Consider the following 21,411-nt stretch of genomic DNA (forward strand, 5'->3'; position numbering starts at 1 on the left):
GCAGTTTTTAATTTTTCAATAGTAATATGAAAGACAGGACAGGTAGAGAATGTATGCACATATTAGGCAGTAAAGTTATTTCGACAAACAGTAGGTTACATGTTCTAAAATAGTATATGTAGCAGGTTCTACTGTTATGAGCGGAATTTTGAGCGTGCACTTTTACTCCTTGGATTTAGCAGAGCCAAACAAGAGTTTAAGAACCCAGATTTTCTACTCATAATATTTCAATAACTTGCATGTTACTGAAATAAAATTAACTTACTTGGAACATCAAAATCCATATGACACTGGATTCAATAGTTTTGAATAGGTAAAATTTTGTAATTTTACAGTTTTCCGAAAAAGCAAGAAATAATGGTGGCCTCAAATAAGGCATGTCAACTGTAAAACAAACAATTATAGTCCGATCCACGAACAATGACAGTTTGCGCATCTCGAGACATGGAAGGGGGTTGCACTGTTGACAATTTCGAGCGACAGTTGCGGTATGTGCGTGCATGCACTTTTCGCTTGAAGAAAGCGTATATCCTGCAAATTATGTCTTTCGCTTACTTACGCATAATTTATCAATTGCTACCACAACAACTCGCAACAAGTGAAATTGAAATTCATTAAGCGACTCACTACAAACACGTTTAATGCTCACAGTAGCTACAGCAGAAAGCTTAGAGTATATTCGACGCTTGTTGGCTGTCGGAGCATACGTGGCATCATTCGTGACACCAACTACATCTACATCTACATCTATACTCCGCGAGCCACCTTACGGTGTGTGGCGGAGGGTACTTATTGTACCACTATCTGATCCCCCCCTTCCCTGTTCCATTCACGAATTGTGCGTGGGAAGAACGACTGCTTGTAAGTCTCCGTATTTGCTCTAATTTCTCGGATCTTTTCGTTGTGATCATTACGCGAGATATATGTGGGCGGTAGTAATATGTTGCCCATCTCTTCCCGGAATGTGCTCTCTCGTAATTTCGATAATAAACCTCTCCGTATTGCGTAACGCCTTTCTTGAAGTGTCCGCCACTGGAGCTTGTTCAGCATCTCCGTAACGCTCTCGCGCTGACTAAATGTCCCCATGACGAATCGCGCTGCTTTTCGCTGGATCATGTCTATCTCTTCTATCAATCCAACCTGGTAAGGGTCCCACACTGATGAGCAATACTCAAGAATCGGACGAACAAGCGTTTTGTAAGCTACTTCTTTCGTCGATGAGTCACATTTTCTTAGAATTCTTCCTATGAATCTCAACCTGGCGCCTGCTTTTCCCACTATTTGTTTTATGTGATCATTCCACTTCAGATCGCTCCGGATAGTAACTCCTAAGTATTTTACAGTCGTTACCGCTTCCAATGATTTACCACCTATGGCATAATCGTACTGGAATGGATTTCTGCCCCTATGTATGCGCATTATATTACATTTATCTACGTTTAGGGAAAGCTGCCAGCTGTCGCACCATGCATTAATCCTCTGCAGGTCTTCCTGGAGTACGTACGAGTCTTCTGATGTTGCTACTTTCTTGTAGACAACCGTGTCATCTGCAAATAGCCTCACGGAGCTACCGATGTTGTCAACTAAGTCATTTATGTATATTGTAAACAATAAGGGTCCTATCACGCTTCCTTGCTACTGCAGTGCGGTCAAATTTTCAAGTGCGTGTGGTTTCAGTAGTTGCAAATTCTGAATATTTCATTAATTAAAGTATTTCAGCATGAACTGTTTAAACTGACAATGTCATCAGTTTGTAAATTATACACTAAATGATGAAGTTTTGAAATTGTAGCTTAAAGAGGGCTTTGGAGATTTCATTTATGCATTTTTGTACATCTTGGATAATAAAAAGAGAACAAAAATTAAAAACTGATATTTGTGTCAGTGGTACAGAATGAAAAGAAGAATAAACTGCTGCAGAGTCAGTAGATTATATTGAAATGAAATTTGATGCATGGTATATAATTTAAATGTTGCACATATCAACATCATTGTTACAAAAGATGTTGAGGATGGTCATCCTGGACAATAGTGCAGTGGTGAGAGTTGCCTGATGCAAAATGTTGTTGTTCCCCAATTGCATTGATTTCTTGTTTAATGTTCCACATTCAGTTCATCAGTATTGTGGAGACTAAATGCGTAAACTCTCATCAAGTAGCCCCAAAGAAAAAGTAACAGACAGAAGTAACTGGGGAACATGGAGACCACAGAACACCGCCGACAACTCATTCATTTGTGAAAGCTGCATTAACGTGATTCAGTGAAGCGTTTGCTGTCTGAAACATTGCTCTGACTTGTTAGAAGAAGCTGTATTCGTTTTCATTGTCAGTTAATTATGCACAGAATTCTTCAAAAGTGATGAGCTTAACTTGTGTATTGATAATGAAGTAAAAAGAAATTGTCCTACTATACAGTTAATGCAGTTTTCTCATCACGAAGTAGATGCTCGAAAATTTGGTAAGGATTTATTGCCATCCAATACTTGTTGTTTTGTGAGTTAACATGGCCAAATAGATGAAACCGTGCCTTGTCTGATGTGAAATGTGACATCAGGTCTATCTGCCCACCAAAACTGTTTTCGTGAAGCCAGTTGCAGGAATCAATTCATTCCAGTTTGCCTGTCTCCTTCAATTGTTGCACTGTTGAAAAGTTGTATAGTTTCAATTTTAATTTTTTAATGAAAATATGTATATTGAATACGTGATCATTGAGATAACTTGCTTACTGATTTTTTGGACTCTCTGTAGTACCCGTTTCAATATCAGTGATGGCCATCGGGTTCCTAAGAGAAATTTTACTTCAAAACAGCACCTGTTGTATTCCTTTTTCAACTAAATTGTGTATGCTACTCTCTTCTGGAATACTGATGTTCAGAAGTTTTTCCTCGAACACTTGACGTGTTTCTTCAAATGAGAGATAGAGCAGATACAGGTCTCAACTATAGCTCTCTTCTCCTGGTTTGAGTAAAGCATTTTACGCGAGCCTAACTGTACTCACAGTACTGCATTTGAATGAAATGTATGCTGCATTGACACACAACAACTTGAGAAATGACAATTACAATTAGCAGTAACTTATTGATCCACTAGTAGTACGAGTTGTGAGAGAGTCTTTCATAAACGGAGTCAGGTAGCGGATTCATCGTGAATTCATTATTGTATTCCAGACTCTGTAGTGCAAGCTCAGCTCTCCCACCTGGCTACTTTTCGATTTGCTGTTATGTCAGTGTCAGTGGTGTCTGCTTCCCACGTTCCAGCACCCCCGCGGCTGCACACGCTGCGCAGTGCACGTGCTCTCTCCGAGGGGGGCTGCGGCAGCGGTGGGGGGGCAGCGATTCGGGCCTACGCCCTGCACCTCGCCGCCGACCGCTCCACCACATTTGCCCAGAACGTCGACAACTTCATCGCTTGCACACGCGAGTCTCGCGAGACCAGTCCGCAGGTCGTGATGCGCAACATGCGGCAGTTCATGTCCGGCATGAAGAACTACCTGGTGAAGCACGGGGAGCGGGAATTTGAGAAGGAAGTCGAGAAAGAGAGGGTCAAGGTGAGTGATTTAGCACTGTACTGCTCCTTGTTGTTCTGACTCGTTAGCTTGTCTGCATTGAAGACTCTCGGAAAACTCTGTCCTTTTTCGTACCAGTGGTTTAAAATAATTGCGTGAGATTGCAGTGGATGATGCTGAGAGCTTGAAACGATAGTCCACCTGACAACAAGGCAGCCGTCTCAGGTGAGTTTCACACTGGAGAATGGTGATGCACATTGCTACATTTATATCAAAAATATGTGTGGTGATGCATGTGCATAGGTTATTGCTGCATGACCTTCCTGTGTTTGTAAACTACAGTGGTCACACCACAGACCCACAGCTCGTGAAAGGTGTGTGGAGTATGTTACCACATTCGTGCCTTGGGTGGCCCGATAAATAACCCGTAGCTGAGCTGTAGGTCAAGGGGGACATCCTGTAGATTATTCTGCCACAAAAATCTCAGTCATGAAGGGGTCTGTCTGGGACTCAGTTTCAACCGTGTAAGGCGTGGGACTGGTGATTTCTTTACTATATTTTATGCCTAAAGCCACACCTAGCAACAATTAATTTTATTATTTTGACCCCTGACCCCTGAATTTTTAGTCTGCGAGCCTGCAATTTCACAGAGGGTGTTCACTCTTTATCGCCCTTACAAGTGCACTTTTTTGCATCGGCTGGAGTGATATTTAACAGTGGACACTAAATTCAACAGAGGGCAATTCTCCAATTGCTACTGGCCAATTTTTGATGTAAATGTAGCAATATGTACAAGTAATCTTCCATGTGAAACTGAAATGGCTGAATGGTTGCTAGCTAAAATATTGTGGCAAGATGTTGACATTATGTGGCTGTAGTCCTGAAATGTTAGGGAACACTCGGTACACTGGGAAACCTCCAAGAATCGTAATGATGTAAAATACTGCTAATGTGGTTACAATATTGGACGTAAAATAGTGCTACTGTGGTTACGCTAGTGGGTGCTTCGTATTGATACTGCTACCAATTGCTTTACAGTGATTTTCAAAGATGTCATTATTCTTCCATTAGCTAGCTTTTGAGTCACAAGGCTTTTCTTGAGACAGTTGGTATTTACAGGCACTTAAGGTTTTATACTAGTTGCAGCTATTCACAGGGATTATGACACTGGTGGAAAAGGAATCGACTTGTTGCTGGAATGAAGGGAGACAGTAAAAATTTGTAGAGGGAGACCAAGGCCTGACTACAGTAATTGGGTTCAAAGGGTTGTAGGTTGCAGTAGTTATGCAGAGATGAGGTGGTTTGCACAGAATAGAGTAGATTGGAGATATGCATCAAACCAGTGTTTGATCTGCAGAAATCATCATCTTACAACATTTACATCTGAACTAAATTTGCGTGTCCCTCTTTTCATACTGAATAGTACCAGTCCGAGTGTTCAATAAACTACACATACTTCCGTCAAAGAATCAAAAAGACATTTTTTGTTTGTCGTCTGACTGACCTGCGAATTTTTTCCTCCAGCTCCGTGCTAACGAGTTCCTGAACCTGGACGCCATCCTGGAGGGCGTGATGCAGAGGCTAGTGGTACGGCCACTGCGCGACCACGTCTACCGGCTGTTCGTCGACGACTACGGACGGCGCGGGGAGGTCCGGAGGCTGGCGTCGGCCATAATGTCTGCGCGCTCGTGTTCCCTGCGTGAGCTGGGAGTTCGTGCCGGGGTGCGACCGCCCACAGCTGCGGGTCTGGCCACCGTGACTGCCCACCTCTCCCGCCTGCAGTCGAGGGACCTGCCTCTCGACAAGCTGGCGGCACTGCTGGATGCTGTTGCTTCCATATTTACCTCGGTAAACTGTTCGTTTCTAGTTGTCTTTACTTCTCAGTATACTGTATGAAAAGGAAAATTCACTTAAGAAAACTATAAAATTGTGTGTACTCATCATCATAAAGTGAAATATGAGTACTGATAAAGGGTGGAGGGGAGTCACTGTCTGAGTTCTTGGAATTAAAATTTTTCTTTGGAAAAGAATGAGGGATAAGCCACGGTTGCAAAATACTGACACAAATTATTTGCAGAAAAATGGAAAAATTGTTAAAAGTCTGGCATACAGAAAAATGTAGGATCACGTGAGAAAGTACTGCCCTACAACTTCTCTTCGAAGATGGGTTAAGTAATGCAAGCCTACATTTATAGAATATGTAGATTTAGAGAAAGCTTCTCGCACTATTGAATGGAATACACTCCTTGCAACTCTGAAGGTAGAAGGGATAAAAATAGGCAGTGAAAGGTCCTAAACAAAACTGACAGGAATTACAGGAATTGAATGATACAAAAGGGAAGTAGTAATTGCGAAGGGGGTGAGGCAGGATTGTAGCTTATCCCCGATGTTATTCAGTCTCTACATTGAGTGAGCAGTAAAGGAAACCAAGGAGAAATTTGGAGCAAGAACCAAAGTTTCAAGAGAAATATAAGGGGAAGTAAAATGAAAACTGAACAGCTACCGTAACAGCAAATCAGAATTGTTTCATTCAAAAGTAATCCACATATGCGTTAAGAGACATATATCCCACAGGGAGATGAGGTGATCAATTCCTATTTTATAGAACACAGTTGGCAGCTGACGGATCCACAACCACACCTACTCGTGCACTTCTTCTTCCACTGGAAACTGTGTTCGTGCACATCTTTCTTCAGGTTGCCAGAGATGTGAAAATCTCATGGTGAAAGATGTGGGCTGTACGGAGGATTTTGCACTGTTTCCCGACCGAGTTGCCGAAGCGTAGCCTTCATCTGATAGGCACCGTGGGGGCAGCCCAGATATACAATATTTCTAAGCAGGGGCAAAAATGTGATACCGGCACCCGCCGCCACCCCCCCCCCCCTCCTCTACCCCCCCTCCCCTCCCCTCCCCTCCCTCTGGTAGTCTGAATCTACAGATTTCACTAATAATTATAACAGTGCTGATCATTTGCACACCCAGTTGACCACATAAACAAACAGCGATTGGCATTCACGTGTTCGGGTTTATTCGTCTCAGCTTGTATAGCTCTGCCCCCTTTTGTCTCCAGAAAAGTTATTTATTTTTGATGCCCTGGTAGAGACATCACATACACTAGGCACGCATTCAAAAATCAGCTTACGATTCGTTCAGAAATGAACTTAAGATGTGTTAAAGAACCGACGGGAATGCATTTCAGAATCACGTGAATAATCGGTAGACTAACGTGCCCGGATGCTAGGCGCTTTGTGAAATGAGACTTTTTCTCCTCAAGAATACGAATTTGGCACCCCCTAAAACTGCCGCCTGGTGCTTATACCCCAGTTTGCCACCCCCACTCCCTCCTACCCTATATCCGAGCACAGTTGGGGATGGGTGTTGTTATGCAACAGGACGCTTCCTCTGCTTCTCGAGTTCCTCGAGCCGGAATTAAAATCAGTGCACAGTGCTATGAATACAGTTTACTGAAATGGTGATGCACCCTAAAGTCAAAATGCTCAGGAATGCTATCAGACAGAATCATCATGTGGCACGGTAATGCCTGCCCCCACATTTCCAATCAGTTGAAGGCTACGCTTCAGCAATTTGGTTGAAAAACACTGCAACATTGGATCTTTCACCATGTGGTTTTCACATCTTCAGCATTGTGAAGAAAGACGTGCATAGACATTGGTCTCAGTCAGGTAAAGAACAGCAAGAGTGGGTGCGGTTAAGGATCCGTCGGTGGCCGGCCACGTTTTACGAAACAGTAATTGATCATCTTGTCTCCCATCAGGATAAATGTCTTTAATGGGTTTGGTGCTTACTTTTGAATGGAAACATTCTGTGGTCTTGTTGTGGTGAGTGTTCAGTTTTCATTTGACTGCCCTTCATATTAAAAACTTAAGATTTGTTGATGACATTGTAATTCTTTTAAAGCCATCAAAAGACTTGGAAGAGCATGACCCTCATCTCCAACATGTCGGTCCAGAATGACAGTGTTTCTCAGGAGTGTAGCCTGGTACGGAAGAGAAAAGTGGAAAGTAAATAGTTCAGACCAGAAGAGAACAGATTTTTTTAAAAGTTGGTGCTACAGAAGAATGCTGTGGATTAAATGGGTAGATCAATTAAGTAATGAGGAGGTGCTGAATGGAATTTGGTAAAAAAAAAATTAAACATGTGGAACAACGGGACTAAAAGAACAGATTATTTGATAGGACAGATCCTGTGACATGAAAAGAATTGTCAATTTGATAATGGAGGAAAGTGTGGGGGATAAAAATTGTAGGGGGAGGCCGAGGGATAAAAACAGCAAGCAGGTTGTAATGGACGTAGGTTGCAGTAGTTACTCGGAGGCAACAACAACAACAATAATAATAATAACAGGAACAGTAAGATTGGTCCAGTCATCTAGATGCCAGCTTTGTTTCTCATTCTTTCTCAACACTAATGACCCAGTCATTAGACTTCTGTAGTTAAGAATGCATCCAATTGTGCTAGAAATAAGGTTGTGCTACCGTTGGTTTGTCTATAGTTTTCGTTCAGAACGAGGACTGCAGTTAAATATACTGCCACAAGCATAGTTCATGAGATAATTCAATTTTTGCTGACAAAAAAACTCACAATAACCATCGTTCATTGCAAACTTTGTGCTCTCTATAGACAAAATGTAATGTATGGAAGTGTCTAGCATCAGATGGTTTATAATATGATACAGAAAAGGAAAACATTTGTGAGAATGGACCAGGTATCTGACAGTCTGTAGTCAGTGATAACTTCGGAGACATTAAAACTGTGACGGACTGCGATTTGAATCTGGACCCTCAGGCTTTGTGGACAACGTGTGAGCTGCTTTTGCACGAGTCACTGCTTGACGGAAACTGTTAATCAGACCAGACCCCTCCTTCCCTATTTATATAATATGACAGAGTTCCTCCACATTCTTTGTTTGACTTTGACCCCTGGAGAAAAGACGTGGCGAAAGGTTTAATACAGTCTATTTGTAGTTTTCTGATCTGGATAGCTCCGTCTGTAGAAATTCTGCCCATAAATGGCAGAGGTCAGAGTTTGAGTCCCAATCCTTTTGAACCCGCCAGCACGTTTTAAAAATGTAACAGATCCACAGTATAGTTACATTGCTCAGATCATAATAGAATGGCTGAGCTTATTAACAAGATTTCATGTATTCTTTTCTTACTTTGCAGGTGAAAGCAGCAAATGCTGGTCGTTCAGTTATGCTCACTGCAGACGATTTCCTGCCGCTGCTCGTCTGGGTCCTGGTGCAGGCGGGAATGGTGAGCTGCATTATTATGATAAAAATTCTGTTACTTAGTTGCACTGGCACACCGCTTCTGCGAGGGCTTCGCTAACATTAAACTCGAGTTTTCCTATGTCTGTTTCTACTTTTACACTAAGTGCCGCATCAGTTCTATCTGTAGCGTCGTCAAGGACGGGTGGCAGGGCCATGAATGGCCACGAAAGGTCAAAATTAATAGTCTTCAGATTTTTTAATCTTCAAAGACAAATAATGTCCACTTTGTTTTGGCGACACATTCACTTAACTGGTGGGAAAATGCTGCTGCTTTTCAACAGAACAATCATTTTTGAAAGCTTAAATACTGCCAAATGAAGAAAACAAAGGCCATTTTGGAGAAAAAAGTTGTTGGAAGTTTTTACAGAAGCAAACATTCCAGTCAAAAACCTCCCAGTGAGAACTTTTTTAACAGTGAGTTTCAAAGAATTAATCATTTGTTTGTCTTCACTCATGTAATGTGACAACCTTTTAAATTTGTGCATCTAATCATTTACAAACAAATAAAATATATGTGAATTTTGACAAAAATAGATGCAGATTTTGCAAAAAAATTAATGTGAATTTTGGCAAAAATTGATGCTACATTATCCGGTCCCTAGCTATAAGTAACGTGCTTGCTTCTGAAGCTGTGGCAGATGTAACGTATGGTCTTTCAGCTGTAGTCAGTGCACAGTTTGCATTTCCCCTGTGCTACAAAATGACTTCTAACTGCCCTATTTACTGTTAGTGCCAACTTCTAATACGGCTTGTGAGTACTCGTTCTCGCCGAGCCGCTTCTTGAATAGGCATGGTCCAGAGAGCCACACATACACATAACATAAATATTTCAGCCACGCAAATGTTTATACACAAAGACAGGAATTTGCAAAGACATAATGGTGCCAAAGAAAGTGTCTGTCACAGAAGTTACAATATGTACACAGATGTTACAATTTTTTGGGTATAAATGTTAAAGTCAACAGAATATAAATTGAATGAGCATTATTTGTAAGAAATGTATACAAGGAAAGAAAATCAATTAGCCATTTAAAAAAAAAATGTAAATAGGTGTTCCATTAAATTCTGCACAAGGGAAAGATGAAATAATTTTGAGAGACCTGTATACACAAATATTATGGCAGCAGATAATATGACAGCCTGTTCTCAATTTGCATTATGATAAATACTGTGTGTTGTGTAATAGACAAGTGAAGAGATACAATTTTATGTGCATAGATCAACTCCCATGTTGGGCCACTGTTTCTGCTTCTGAGTTTCTCTAGGTAAATTTTTGTGCTCATAAAACTACTGCTGTCACTTGTTAATGTTATACTTGTCACATTTGTCGTGTGCTGCTTGCAATGACCAGTATAGTATCAAAGTAGCTTCACGGTATCTAAACTAACACTATAATCAATGCTAAATGTTCTGTTTGGTCACCGAAGTGCACACTACAGACAGACACCGCAGAAATGATGTTGTTGGCTGAAGCACGACATAGTACACTGATGCTTGCTACTGTGTATCACATCACCACCACCTTCTTCTTCTGTGCATGCCACTATAGTAGTCGTGGTGGTGGTGGTGGTGGTGGTGGTGGTGGTGGTAGTAGTTGCAGTAGTGGTAGTAACAACATTAAGGTGGGATTCCAAGTCAGAATCAGTAAGAAAACAGGTAGGAAGAAACAAAAAAGAGATACGGTGAATGAAAAATTGCCACATTGTGGCAGTTCTCATATTTAATGGTCCAGAAAGGTTGGGTTTTACTAATAACTGTCCCAACCTCCTTTTCCTGAGTGCGAAACGTTCAATGATGATATAGTTCTTACAGTTCTGGCTTTGGTGAATTGTCCATCAGAAAGGGGACTAACATAACAATCCCCAGTTATGTGCAAGGATAATTATGTTAAGTCTTACTGAGGTTGTAAATTTAGCATCTGAATGCTTACGCACTTGTAATTCGTAAAGTAGCAAAAGTTCTATCATTCCAGGCAAATAACAATTTCAGATTAAGCAGCACAATCAAAGAATAATTATCTCTCCCTGCAACAAAATTTAACTGTAATGCAATAAATTCAAAACTAAATCACCATCAAGTCACTCATATACTCTCCTTGTGTAAAGGAAATGTGTATTGCTAAAGAAATAATATCTTGATTGTATTCTGAAACCACAAATTGCAATCACTGTGCATCATGCAGAAAAACTGCCTAACCTTCATGTAAATCTAACAGTGTTAAGTTCCGTATCGATATTATTTAATATCACCTAGCATAAAAGAATACGAGCCGAGACGTGACGCGTTACAGTGTAATTTGTGTTTTCGTTATTCTCGTCAACTGTTTCTGCAAGTTTGGTGCCATCTGAGTCACTGTCTTGTTGCTATCCGTCACTGGTCAACTTTCTCCGACCGTGTGCTGCATCCGATGCCGGGTTCAACTATTGCGTGGCAGGCCATTACTAGACATCAAATAAGTTTCTAAAACAAGTAATACCATGAATATCCTCCACTTGCCCACACTAATTCTATCACTCGGCAAATACTTTTATGGAATTTACTGAGCATTATTACTTTAAATGGGAAATAAAAAAGCACGTGTATGGCTGATATACTTAGGCCATTATAGCATGGTATAATGTTTCCTTGTTTTCATTTTCCTAATGGGGATTTAGAAATACTCTGTCAAAACAGTCCAGCTGTCGGTGCGTAATTTCCTTATCTTATTAGGTTTCTTGCTTCTCTTTTTCGCATGCTCTCTGTAAAGTACCCCATGTCACAGGGGTCCTACCAATGCTGCGTGGGACCTGCTATCGAGTACTCTCGAACTGTGACACACCTACTTCCCTGTGGTCTTAGATTGGTTGTGGCGAAGATGCCAAAAGAGAGTTCTCGTGTTCCAATAGGATAACACACTCGGAGAAGTTCGTCTCGATGTATTTCTTATAATGTACAACTCTTAACTTCTTTTTACGAATCAACTACACGTGCATTACATTCCAGCTGTCTCAGAGAAGACTTAGAACAATAGCACAGTAAAAACAGAACACCAATGCTGCGAACGTTTCTGTGGTGTCACGGAGGTCACATCTGCTCCGTGCCGTTCCCTTGCAGTCTGACAGAGCAAACGACCCCACTGACCACTCCGTGGCCCTCATTGCCGATAGCATGGGATCGGTACAATTCCAACCTGCACAACACCCCCCCCCTCCTCCCCCTCCCTGTGTTTGTCTGTTTCTTCCCACTTTCACTACACCTTTTTCTGAGAACAGACCTCACAACACCAGTGGTAACGTTGTGCCCTTGCCGCCGGTGTCACCAGGTGGCGGCTGAGATCGAAGCGGACCTGATGTGGGGCCTGCTGCAGCCGTCGCTGCTGTCCGGGGAAGCGGGCTACTACCTGACGGCGCTCAGCTCGGCTGTTCACGTGCTCAAGAGCTTCCGCCGCTCCCCACCATCTGCTGCCGGTTGCCCTCAGGTAAACCTTCAGATACCTGCATGTGACGTACAAAATGACTGACATCTGACGATTACCTTTAGGAACTGAAATGTGACGATTACCTTTAGGAACTGAAATGTGACGATTACCTTTAGGAACTGAAATGTGACAATTACCTTTAGGAACTGAAATGTGACGATTACCTTTAGGAACTGAAATGCGTAGTACTGCAGAGACCAAAACACTAAAGACCTTTTTCCAAAACTATTTGCCAAAGGAAAATCATACTGCAGTTGCTCCTGTAAATTTTCACACGAACATAAAAATTAATGATATAAAAGTAAGTGATCGTGGGATAGAAAAGTGACCGAAATCATTTGATGGAAGAAAGGCCACTGGATCTAATGGGATATTAGTACATTTATAATTAGAATGTGCAAAAGAACTTTATCCTCTTCTGGCAGTCGTGTACTGTAGGTCACTGACTCCTAATAATTGTTCAGCTCATTCCCACATTCCAGAAGGGTCATTCAACATATGAACAAAACCTTTGGCCTATATCTGTGAAATCAATCCATTGGAGAATTTACGAACCTGTTTTACGCTCTCATCTTACGACATTTCTCGGAGACTGAAAATCTCCGCTGTAGGAATCGACATGGATTCTGAAAACGACGATTCTGTTGAAACCCTGCTCGCACTGTTCGTCCACGAAGTCCAGAAAGCAGTTAATACTGGCACCCGGGTCGATGCTCTGTTCCTTGACTTCCGGAAGTCATTCGATACGGTTCTGCAGTGCCGTCAAATGTAGAGAATAAGAGCACACAGAATTTTGTACTAGCTATCCGATTGGATTGTCAGTTGACCCTTAATATAAACAAATGTAACAAAGTGCACAAAGACCCATTAGTATGCTTTCGTGATTGCAAAGCAACCGCTGGAAGCAGTCACACCCTTACAGTTTCTAGGAGTTTGTGTACAGTGTGATTTAAATTGCATAAAACTAACTGCAGGTAGGGCAGATGCTAGACTGTGAGTCATTGGGAGAATACTCGGAAAGTTTAGTGCATCAACACTGGAGGTAGTTTACAAAACACTCATTCAGCTTGAATGTTGATCATCAATCTTGTATCTGAACCAGTTAGGATTGAGAGAGGAAATAGATGAGGTCCAAAGAAGAGCAGCACAGTTCTCAGGGGTTCATTCAGCAAGTACAAAACTTGAGTAGCAGACATTGCAAGAGAGCCGTTGTGCATCATGATGCGGTTTACTGTTAAACATCCACTTGTGTGCTTTCTTATAATAGTCAAGCAATATTTTGCTTCCTCTTTACATGTCAATAAAAGACCACGAACACAAAATTAGAGAGCAATTTGGATTCACACAGAGGCTTACCAACAATCATTCTTCTCGCAAACCGTTTACAACTCTTAACACGAAAGGGAGGAGGGGTTACACTGGTACAAAGCACACACCGTAAGGTGGCTGTGGAGTATATTCATAGATGTAGGTGTTGACTCATATAAAACTGCACTCACTATCGAAGTTTTTGGAACTCTTTATTTCCTTCCTCTGGGAGGTGAGAAGGTTATGGATGGTTAAAAAGAGGTGGCATTTCAATCAGACCCCAGCATGAAATGGAGCAGCTTGCAGTGAGGATGAGCGTAGGCAGAGAGATTTGTCACTCTCATTGGCGGTCTGAGCAACCCATCCTTCCTTTCCCTGCCTAGCCTTCTTTCCCACTCTCAAGTCCTTCTTTCTCACTCTTAAGTGTTTTACTTTGTTAAACATCTTATTCTGTAGATATGTTTTATTACCTATTTTTATTTTTTGGTTGTGTCCCTCTGGAAAGTCTGTGACAGACTGCTTTATAATTGCTGTAAAAAAAAACAAAAAAAAAAAAAAAAAAAAAAAAAAAAAAAAAAAAAAAAAAAAAAAAAAACTTGGTACTACTTCTCTAGATGTTGTTGAATAATATAGAAAGATCTTTCATTTCTGCTGCACAACCCATAAACATATACTTCATTAGCTTCACAACATCAGTGTCCAACTTCTTGTTGCATAGAACAAATGAATGTGAATGTAACATTCATTTGTCTGATTCAATATCACAACTGCTGTCAAAATTATATATTCTCGGGGAAGGGGTGGGAGAACAGAGAACTTTGCTCGCAGTTCGGCAGTGTGTTCGTCAATCCTGAAGATGTCGGTCTGTTGTGCCGATGAAATATTGTCAGAATTTCATGACAACATCCAATATCTCGCCCTTGAATCATTTGTGTAGAACACATAGTACTGTTAAAATGTACATGGCGTCCTTCCTTATTGGAGTTGGCACGAATGTTTGACAATTCAAAGACAGTTCACAAATAGATGAGAATTATGTAGAACAGCTTTGTGTTACAATACATGCTACCATTTACAGAGCGGCATAGCTCCAGAGGTGGAACTGCAGTCAGTGCTGAAGGTGGTGGTTCCTGACGAAGTGCACGGATCCATAATCACCAAGACACTACCCGTGCGACCCCACATGACGACCAGGGAAGTCTGCAAGATCATCGCACACAAAGTGCGCATCACAAATCCGCAGGATTATGGCCTCTTCAAGTTAGTGGATGGTGAAGGTAAGTGTAGTCTGAAAACAAAAATTCTGTTTTTTCTCCCAAATATTTCAGAAACTCGTAAATTAATTTTCAAATTTGGTAAAACTGAGTTGAATTTTTGTTTAATAGTCACTACTTTTGTGTTTGCAAGTGGTACAATAGGAGTGATACATGTGGTGTGGTACATTTATCTTACTAAAACACAATGAACTGCCTTGACTTGTGGATGAAGCATGCAGAGCACCAAGTTGTGTTGTTTACCAAGAAATTATAATTATGTCCCACAGTTGAAACAGTTATTTTCTCATCAGTTCACTTTAAAGTTAATTGAAGGAAGGGTAGGAATCAGGGAGAACACAGATAAATTGGCAGTAACTGTAACTGAACAGTTTCACTATAGTAAAAATATGCACAAGTTCTGTAATGGAAAGACAACAAGAATTCAATAAGTTCTGTGAGCAATTGGAGAAGAAATTAAATATTTTTCAAAAGTGTTGAGTGTAGATACTTCACTCTACTAATTATTTTACTCGTATCTTAAGTTTTGATTATTTCTTTCACTCCAAAAATATTGGAATAAACTGCTTGTACCTGAATGGTTGCTGTCCAAGTCATTTTTTTCATTAGTTATGATGCCAATGTTAAACTATTGTACATAACAGATTATTTGTAATTTGAAGTTGTGCTACTGTAAAAGAGGATTATAGCTTGTTCATGTAAACTGAATGTACATATTAATATTTTATCCACGATAATAATGGTGAAGCTTTACAGGCAAGGATTATATTACATGAAGAAATACAGCAACCGGACAGTTCTCATATAGACATATGCCAAGACATCTTTCGTGTTTTTGCCCATCTTCAACTGGTTTAACACATTTATATATTCGTCAGTATAACATTTTCTGGCAACTGCATTTTGAATGCTGCATCTGAGCTATGCAAAATAGCAATTCATTTGCTACCAGGTTTCCTGAGTTGTACATTTATGTTTAATTTACAGTTAGGAACACTTACTGTTATTTTGGAACTTGACAGCATCTTTCCCTGCCTTTATATGTGTGCCCCCCCCCCCCCCCCCCCACACACACACACACACACACACACACACACACACACTTTTTAGCTTTGCTCGTGCAGCACAGCATTCAGTTTGTGACCCACTTGTGCATTTGGTTATATTGGAAATCATACTGAAAGCTACAGGTTTCTTATACATTCAGAAACTACTCCTGAAGTCAGTTGTTTATGTAGACCTAATATCACCAACTTTTGAATTTGTTACACGCACCTGTATGACTAAGGAATTGTTCTGTCTACTGTAATGAGTTGCAGACCCGTGGATGCTTTTCGAATGAAAAATTCTTAGCAAATACAATCTTGCTCTATATGTTGTTCAAGATGGGACAGATATAGTGTGTAATCTATAAATACTGCTCCTGACCAACAAAGGCAAGAGAATGAACATATGCCAAGAAATAGAAATTTATTCCCTAAGTATGCACCCCCAAATGACATACCAAATGATCAAACGGAATGATCCAACGAAATGTTTGTAAGAAATTTCTGAAAAATTACTCAAACAATTCACACATCAACAACACTCTAGGAAAAACATAATTTCTGTTCCTGTTTCCTATGTAAGAATTTAGTAACTTGTATAATGTAAGTCATCTACAAGTTTTTATTCCTTCTATACTTTTAGTTGCATATGTATGTAAAATATGTGATATTACTTTTTATATGTAGAATCTGCCATACTCATTTCTGTTAATGCTGGCCGCTCATGGCCGAGCGGTCCTAGGCGCTTCAGTCCGGAACCGCGCGACCGCTACGGTCGCAGGTTCGAATCCTGCCTCGGGCATGGATGTGTGTGATGTCCTTAGGTTAGTTAGGTTTAAGTAGTTCTAAGTTCTAGGGGACTGATGACCTCAGATGTTAAGTCCCATAGTGCTCAGAGCCATTTGAACCATTTCTGTTAATGCTAGCTGGCCACTAATCCAGTAGTTAGACAATCATTCATGTTAATTCGTAATATAGTCATTTTGCATCATTAATAAAGAAGGAAAAACTGCCTCTAATGTAACCTACCATGATTTGTTACAGTTCACACATTATGTATTAAGCCAACACAGCTGACTTCAGAAATAGACAGAGGTGTAAGCCAACCAGATGGCAAATGCAGTGAAACTGGAAGTGGATTTGCTATGCATAGAAATGAAAAAAAGGAGACACAAGTTACAGAATAAAAGTAGATCCACCTAACTATTAATTAAACTTAAATATACAACTCAGGAAACAAGACCGCTAAACAAATTGTTATTTTGCTCGGGGAAGCTGCATCATACAAAATGCAGTCGACAAAACCATTGGGTTGATGAAGGTGTAAATGAAGTCAAGTGAAAGTTCAAAACATGTCTTGTTGTAAATAAAGCAGTCAAAAAGTGTCTAGTCGCTGTATTTCTTCAAACAGTTGAATGTACGTACGTGTATTCATAAGTTCCCCTTGTTTTGTGCTTGTCTAATTAAAAATGTGTTTTTCATTGCAGAGACATTGCTGGCAGACAGTGAATGCCCTCAGGATGTGCGTGGCAACGTCACTAGTGCCGGGAAGCACTGTATGTTTGCGTACAAACGAATAGACGCCAAGATTGCGTGGCCTCGAACATCGTGACAGGTGTCACAGACCCCGTATAGTGTGAAAGACTGAAGGCGAGGTGTAACTGTCTGTATTTATTTAAGCACTGCCTGTCAGTCCCTGAACATAGCATAATTAAGTTAGCTGCAGATTGAAGGACTTGAGACACTTGCTGCTGGCCACGCGTGTATGTTGTTGGAAATATTTGTGTGACAAAATGTTTACTTACGAAGTACCTACGTGTCACTGCAAGTGGTAGTGTGGAGAGTTTCAAACAGAAAACGCAGATAATTGTGATTTTTTTCTGTTGGGTACCCTGTCAGAAATCTGCTGTGTGACGAGTTGGGGTTTGGTGGTCTTAAATTTTGAGGTAATGCTCTTATTGTTTCATGCATTACAAAGAAAAGTCTGAAGAAGCACTACATCAAGCAGCACAAGGCATGTGACTAACTCATGTTTTCACATGTCTGGACTCTGAAGCTGTCAGTGATTTATAATTTACAGCAAACTTCGTAGTTTTTGAAAAGCTGGAATTTTGCTAATTTCTCCAATTTCAAGTCTCGAAGTTAGTGTATTAACTGTGATATTTATTTACTTTAGAGGGAGAATATATTGTGGTAGTTTCTCTTGGCACTGAATTAAAGTTGCTACTTAAGGCATGAGCTATTTTTGCTTTGTATATGCAGTCTTTATTTCATCGGATTTTCTTATTTTCTTCTCAGTTGAAAATGTTTGTTGTTATATTGTATGCCTTCTATTAATTATTCAGGTGATGAAAGTTACTAAGAAAAGTAGGAGGGAGGAAAGAAGAGTGTTTGGCGGACATAAAAATCGGTATTTACTGTAGTCGAATCCTTTTTGAGTTTTCCTTGTCACAAAATGTTGGTAATTTCCAAATTGGTGAGATTTTCTGGTGCTTAGCTACTGATATTACGCAAACTCATTGTGCAATGCATGGCTTGCATCACAGAGGTGAAATGAATGTCAAATACCTATCAACTGAAAATGAAAATGTCTGCTTTAACAATGGCATACAGAATTAACGAAATAATGTTGCATGGCATCATACTGAATCAACTAGCTTCTTCCAACTATTTGGACAGAATCAATCAAAACAAGGCTGACAGGTTTTTCTGTAATTATTCCAGTTTCAATTGTTGATAAATAACTGCCCATTCGGTATAAAGTAGTGTAATGATGCATATTCATAAATCATATGCAGAAATGTCTTACACTGAATATTTCAGTACCTGATGATAATTTTGTAATGTGATCTGATAGCATATATTATATTTGTTGAAGAAGCTGTAATTACTCCAACATATATGTGCCCTGAACTTCCCCTCTGTTAACTGTTCAGCATGAGCACAATATTTATGTTTGTTTTCGTTTGCTGATTAGTTAGATACAGCCATGCTTTTACTTCAGATGTCGGCGATTGGGATTGTTACTCAACTACATTCTAATTATGTGAATTGATGACAATGTGCTCTGTCGCATATTGTGCGACCCGTGTTCAGTATTAACAAAAGAACTTAAATGATTTTTATTGACACTGCATCATATGACCTGTATATAGCTCATGTAAGATGTGTAATTTGAGACTGTGATTGAAATTTTCCTCTTGCCTTGTATGTACTAGACATCTTTTATAAAGTTTTATTTTTGAAAACTTCGTTAAAAGATGTATTTTCTAGTATGTGGGTCACAAATTATCAGCACCCTTATTTTCTATTATCACATCTCCTCCCATTCTAAGCGCTTCATTAGTCAGTCAGTTCTGTTATACTTTGCAGCATATAAGTAGAATAGTCTTCTGATCATCATCTTACATTGGATGATGATAATAGATAAGGCAACAACCAAATTCAGATAATAAAACTGAACAAATATGTACTCACTTTATGTCTCTGTAACACTATTACTTCTGTGCTGTGGACTCATGGGACTCTTAAAGACACTTGTAATTAATCTTGCCAAGTCTCATATACGTATTTATACACTTATTGTACTACCGTCAAAAATAAAACAAAAACAATATTGTTCACCATTCGTGTAGTGCTAACAGTCTCCCTGATGTAATTGGGGTGCAGTTGAACCAGTAAGCAATAGATCAGTAATATCAACATCTCAAAAGAAGGAAAAGAAAAACTGTGTCATCTCTACTTAAAAGATATAAACAATAACTTGTGTATCACATTGGCAGTTGTTCAGAATTCAAGCAGGGAGCATAGTAATGTCTCCAAAAATATTGTGCTGAAATTGTTGATGCCAAGCATTCACAAAGACACTTTATAATAGCCTGCAGTCTCTTGGAGGCAGTTGCAACATGACACTCAGAATGGTGAATAAATTCTGTCTTATATTGTTGTTAAGATTGCATTGTACTGTTTGTCTTTATTTTTTTACTAATATACTAGTCATTATAAAAGAGATACAAAGAAAACATTCAATAACATATTAAAAAATGTTTTTTGTATCCACAATGTGTAAGAAACTTGTATATTTTCTCTTCCAAGATGTACATTTTCTCAACATCTCTTTCGTACATAACCATGTGAAAATGTAGCTTTGTCCTTAGGGTTACATATATATATTACTTTTAATACATGCTTACTTCTCTTTTGTACTGTGAATATGTCTTTCATTCACCTTATTCCTGCAGTATAATCTGCAATCTAACAAAATGTCGTATACCCACTGTTTTATCTGCATCAGACAGTGTCCTCAAAAGTAACTGTCATCTCTACGAGATGCTGATCATCCGAGTACTGCCTGATGAAGATGACTTGGTGTGAATCATGCAAAAGTTCTTTTTTATTGTATAAGATATGTACATTTCAAAAAGGCATGTAAATGTGTCTGTAAAGCTTAAATATTGAAAATCTTAAGAAATTTCGAACGCCATCCAAAATTAATCAGATCAGTAGAACTTGTGTTAACCAACATAATATTGAAAATCAAGTTCAGAGGAGAGTTTTTAAGAGCCATTCGCCATAAATACAGGATCAGGATTGGGGGGGGGACTCCCTCCTCTACTACTGTTTAAGTGAGCATTGGAATGTACAACATGTTTCACAATTCATAGGGGTTGTAGAGGGGGCTTAGAAGATAAAGTCTTAAATAAATAAGTTTGAAAATCTAGTCACTTTCAAATCTCCCACTTCATGGCATGTGCACAAACTGGGAGGAAGATGCTGTGGTCAGTCCCTGTTGTAATTATGAATTTTTCTCCGACTAGAACAACAGCTGAGAGAAACTGTTACGTTCACGACGATAGGTACTCCACAGATACGCCACACTCTTGGTATTGATGGTAATTGACACACAGTCCATGCTATGGCCTCCAGTAGAGCACACAGGTCTGGGCTCATTATCTCTGCTGTGTGTGTACCATGAAGCAGGATAATTGACAATGATATAATCTTCAAACTCATTTTGCATTGACACACAACATTTCCAGACACGATTTTTTTTTTAAATCAAAACTTTATCTACTAAGACCCCTTTACAATTCATAGAAACCTGTAATAAGAATTGTGAAACATCTCTTATAATGAGATAGTGGTACTAGGTTAACCCAAAGAACATCAAAATTGGAAGATCGAAACACAATATAAATTTAAGCTTTCTAACATTTGCAGATGACATTCCTATTCTCTCCAACAACATTCAGCAAAATCTAATTTAAATCACTATGGAAAATAGCACAGAAAATCAGCCTCAGAATATTTTCTGAAAAACCAGAAATAAAATTAACTGACCCACTGCTCACAAACAAAATCACAATATGACAACAAAAAACCAACAACATAGAGATATTTAACTCTGTCCTTCCCTAATCCGATGAGACCGATGACCTCACTGTGTGGCCTCTTCCTCCAAACAACCCAACCCAAAAAAGATTCCAAAAACTAAATCAGGTAACTCAGCATATAGAAGAGATGTTGAGTTGA

At 39.7% G+C, this 21,411-nt stretch overlaps 1 protein-coding gene across 5 annotated transcripts in view; it reads left to right on the plus strand.

Moving 5' to 3' along the window:
* The window catches only part of LOC126106489 (protein sprint), a 555,062-nt gene extending 534,804 nt beyond the window's left edge, over positions 1-20,258 (plus strand). For 3 of the 5 annotated variants that reach the window (XM_049912791.1, XM_049912790.1, XM_049912794.1), the window contains 6 exons: positions 3,257-3,546; positions 5,029-5,352; positions 8,688-8,777; positions 12,096-12,251; positions 14,638-14,836; positions 17,367-20,258. In XM_049912791.1, coding sequence (XP_049768748.1) covers positions 3,257-3,546; positions 5,029-5,352; positions 8,688-8,777; positions 12,096-12,251; positions 14,638-14,836; positions 17,367-17,491 — 1,184 coding nt within the window. In that variant the 3' untranslated portion in view covers positions 17,492-20,258. The remainder of the gene's footprint in view (positions 1-3,256; positions 3,547-5,028; positions 5,353-8,687; positions 8,778-12,095; positions 12,252-14,637; positions 14,837-17,366) is intronic. The other 2 variants (XM_049912792.1, XM_049912793.1) reach the window with 1 other exon arrangement.
* The last annotated feature ends 1,153 nt before the right edge of the window (positions 20,259-21,411 follow it).

This window comes from Schistocerca cancellata, chromosome 10 (genome assembly GCF_023864275.1).
Source record: "Schistocerca cancellata isolate TAMUIC-IGC-003103 chromosome 10, iqSchCanc2.1, whole genome shotgun sequence".
NCBI classification, from domain to species: domain Eukaryota; kingdom Metazoa; phylum Arthropoda; class Insecta; order Orthoptera; family Acrididae; genus Schistocerca; species Schistocerca cancellata.